The 1,453-nt window shown below is 37.0% G+C and overlaps 1 protein-coding gene across 2 annotated transcripts in view; it reads right to left on the bottom strand.

Moving 5' to 3' along the window:
- Nucleotides 1–557, bottom strand: part of LOC106941365 (interferon-induced protein with tetratricopeptide repeats 1-like) — an 18,962-nt gene extending 18,405 nt beyond the window's left edge. Inside the window, exon 1 of one of the 2 annotated variants that reach the window (XM_015024358.1) lies at nucleotides 317–546. In XM_015024358.1, the coding sequence (XP_014879844.1) occupies nucleotides 317–321 (5 nt within the window). In that variant the 5' untranslated portion in view covers nucleotides 322–546. Of the gene's footprint in view, nucleotides 1–316 lie in introns of both variants that reach the window. The other variant, XM_015024357.1, reaches the window with a different exon arrangement.
- Nucleotides 558–1,453: the final 896 nt, after the last annotated feature.

Here is a 1,453-nt window from a genome sequence, read left to right on the forward strand (position 1 = left end):
GGTCTAGATATTCAACAGTCTAGATATTCAACAGTCTAGATATTCAACAGTCTAGATATTTATTAGTCTAGATATTCAACGGTCTAGATATTCAACAGTCTAGATATTCAACAGTCTAGATATTCAACAGTCTAGATATTAACGTCAGGATCAGATCTGAGAGCAGACTGATGTTTTAAAGGAAACGGGTTCTGGTCAGGATGGGAGGTAAATGCTCAGCTCTCTGTCGTTCCTCTATAAACTGATTGTTATTCAGCTTGAAGAATTAAAATGTGAATTTAAATCCTGAGAAAGAAGCAGCAGCTGCTTGTCTCACCTCATCCTGCGGCTGGTTGGCGTCTCGGTGGATGAACCTCCTCAGGTTCTCATTTATCCTCGTCCTGAAGGTGTGGCGCGCCGTTAAGATGTTCATCCACGTCGAGCGCAACCTTTCAGCTTTTCCCCGTAAACAGAAACTCAGCAAAACGTTGGTTCCTCCACAGGTTATTCCCACCATAAACAGACAGAATTATGGGAGGAGGTTCTAGATATGATCTGTTTGTTTTCAGGTCAGGAAGATGAAGGTTATGACTTGGGATTAAATGCTTCCATAAAGTGATGAACTTTAATTGTGTTTCTGCACTCGAGACTTTGAATCTAATTATTATCAGGAGAATTAGAATGAAAGGCTTTAATGTTATATTTTACTAAATAGTTTAATTTTCCAACAAAAATCTGTCAGTTTATTAAATAAATGTTTCTGTTTCCCTTCAATCATCTGAAACTTGATGTTCCAAAGTCCAGATCTGATTTCCAGATAAGATCCACAGCCAAGAACAACCGATGATCAAATCCGTTTTATTACATTATTTTTTTACAGCAGTAAAAATGGAGCTTTATGCCAATAAGTATAAAAAATCAGCTGTAAACTCAGTTCTGATCCAGGTGAGGTTAGCTCCTTGTGTATCTTTATGGTTCTGGTTCTGTTGGAGGTTTGCTCCAGTTAACGGAGAGTTTTCCTCTCCACTGTTGCCATGTGCATGCTCAGCATGACGGGTTGTGACAAAGCCGGCGGCTGTTTGCTGAATGTTTTAAAATGAAGTTTAATCTGAACTCGATGCAGAGTTTTGATAATTGGAACCAAATGAAATATGAGAGATTGGACTAAAATACCTTCTTTTGGTGAAACGCCTTCAAATGAAATGTGAATTGATGGTATATAAATGAACTGGATGTAGATTTTATCAGTTCAGTAATTGAGGGTGAAATCAGGACAAAATGTTGAACTTTTCAAATGTAGAAATAACATTTATGTAAATATTAAGTTATGTAAGTCTGTTTTTGATATAAATTTTAAAGTAGCAATGTTAACTGAATATAAGAAAAATTTTTACACAACTCTTAAATTTACCTTTCAGAGACGACAGTGATGAGGCCTGGACTGACTATTGGGAGGACTGGGAATATTCCCAGT

Source organism: Poecilia latipinna, unplaced genomic scaffold (assembly GCF_001443285.1).
Source record: "Poecilia latipinna isolate Pla-1442-1.1 unplaced genomic scaffold, P_latipinna-1.0 Scaffold3627, whole genome shotgun sequence".
Lineage (NCBI taxonomy): Eukaryota > Metazoa > Chordata > Actinopteri > Cyprinodontiformes > Poeciliidae > Poecilia > Poecilia latipinna.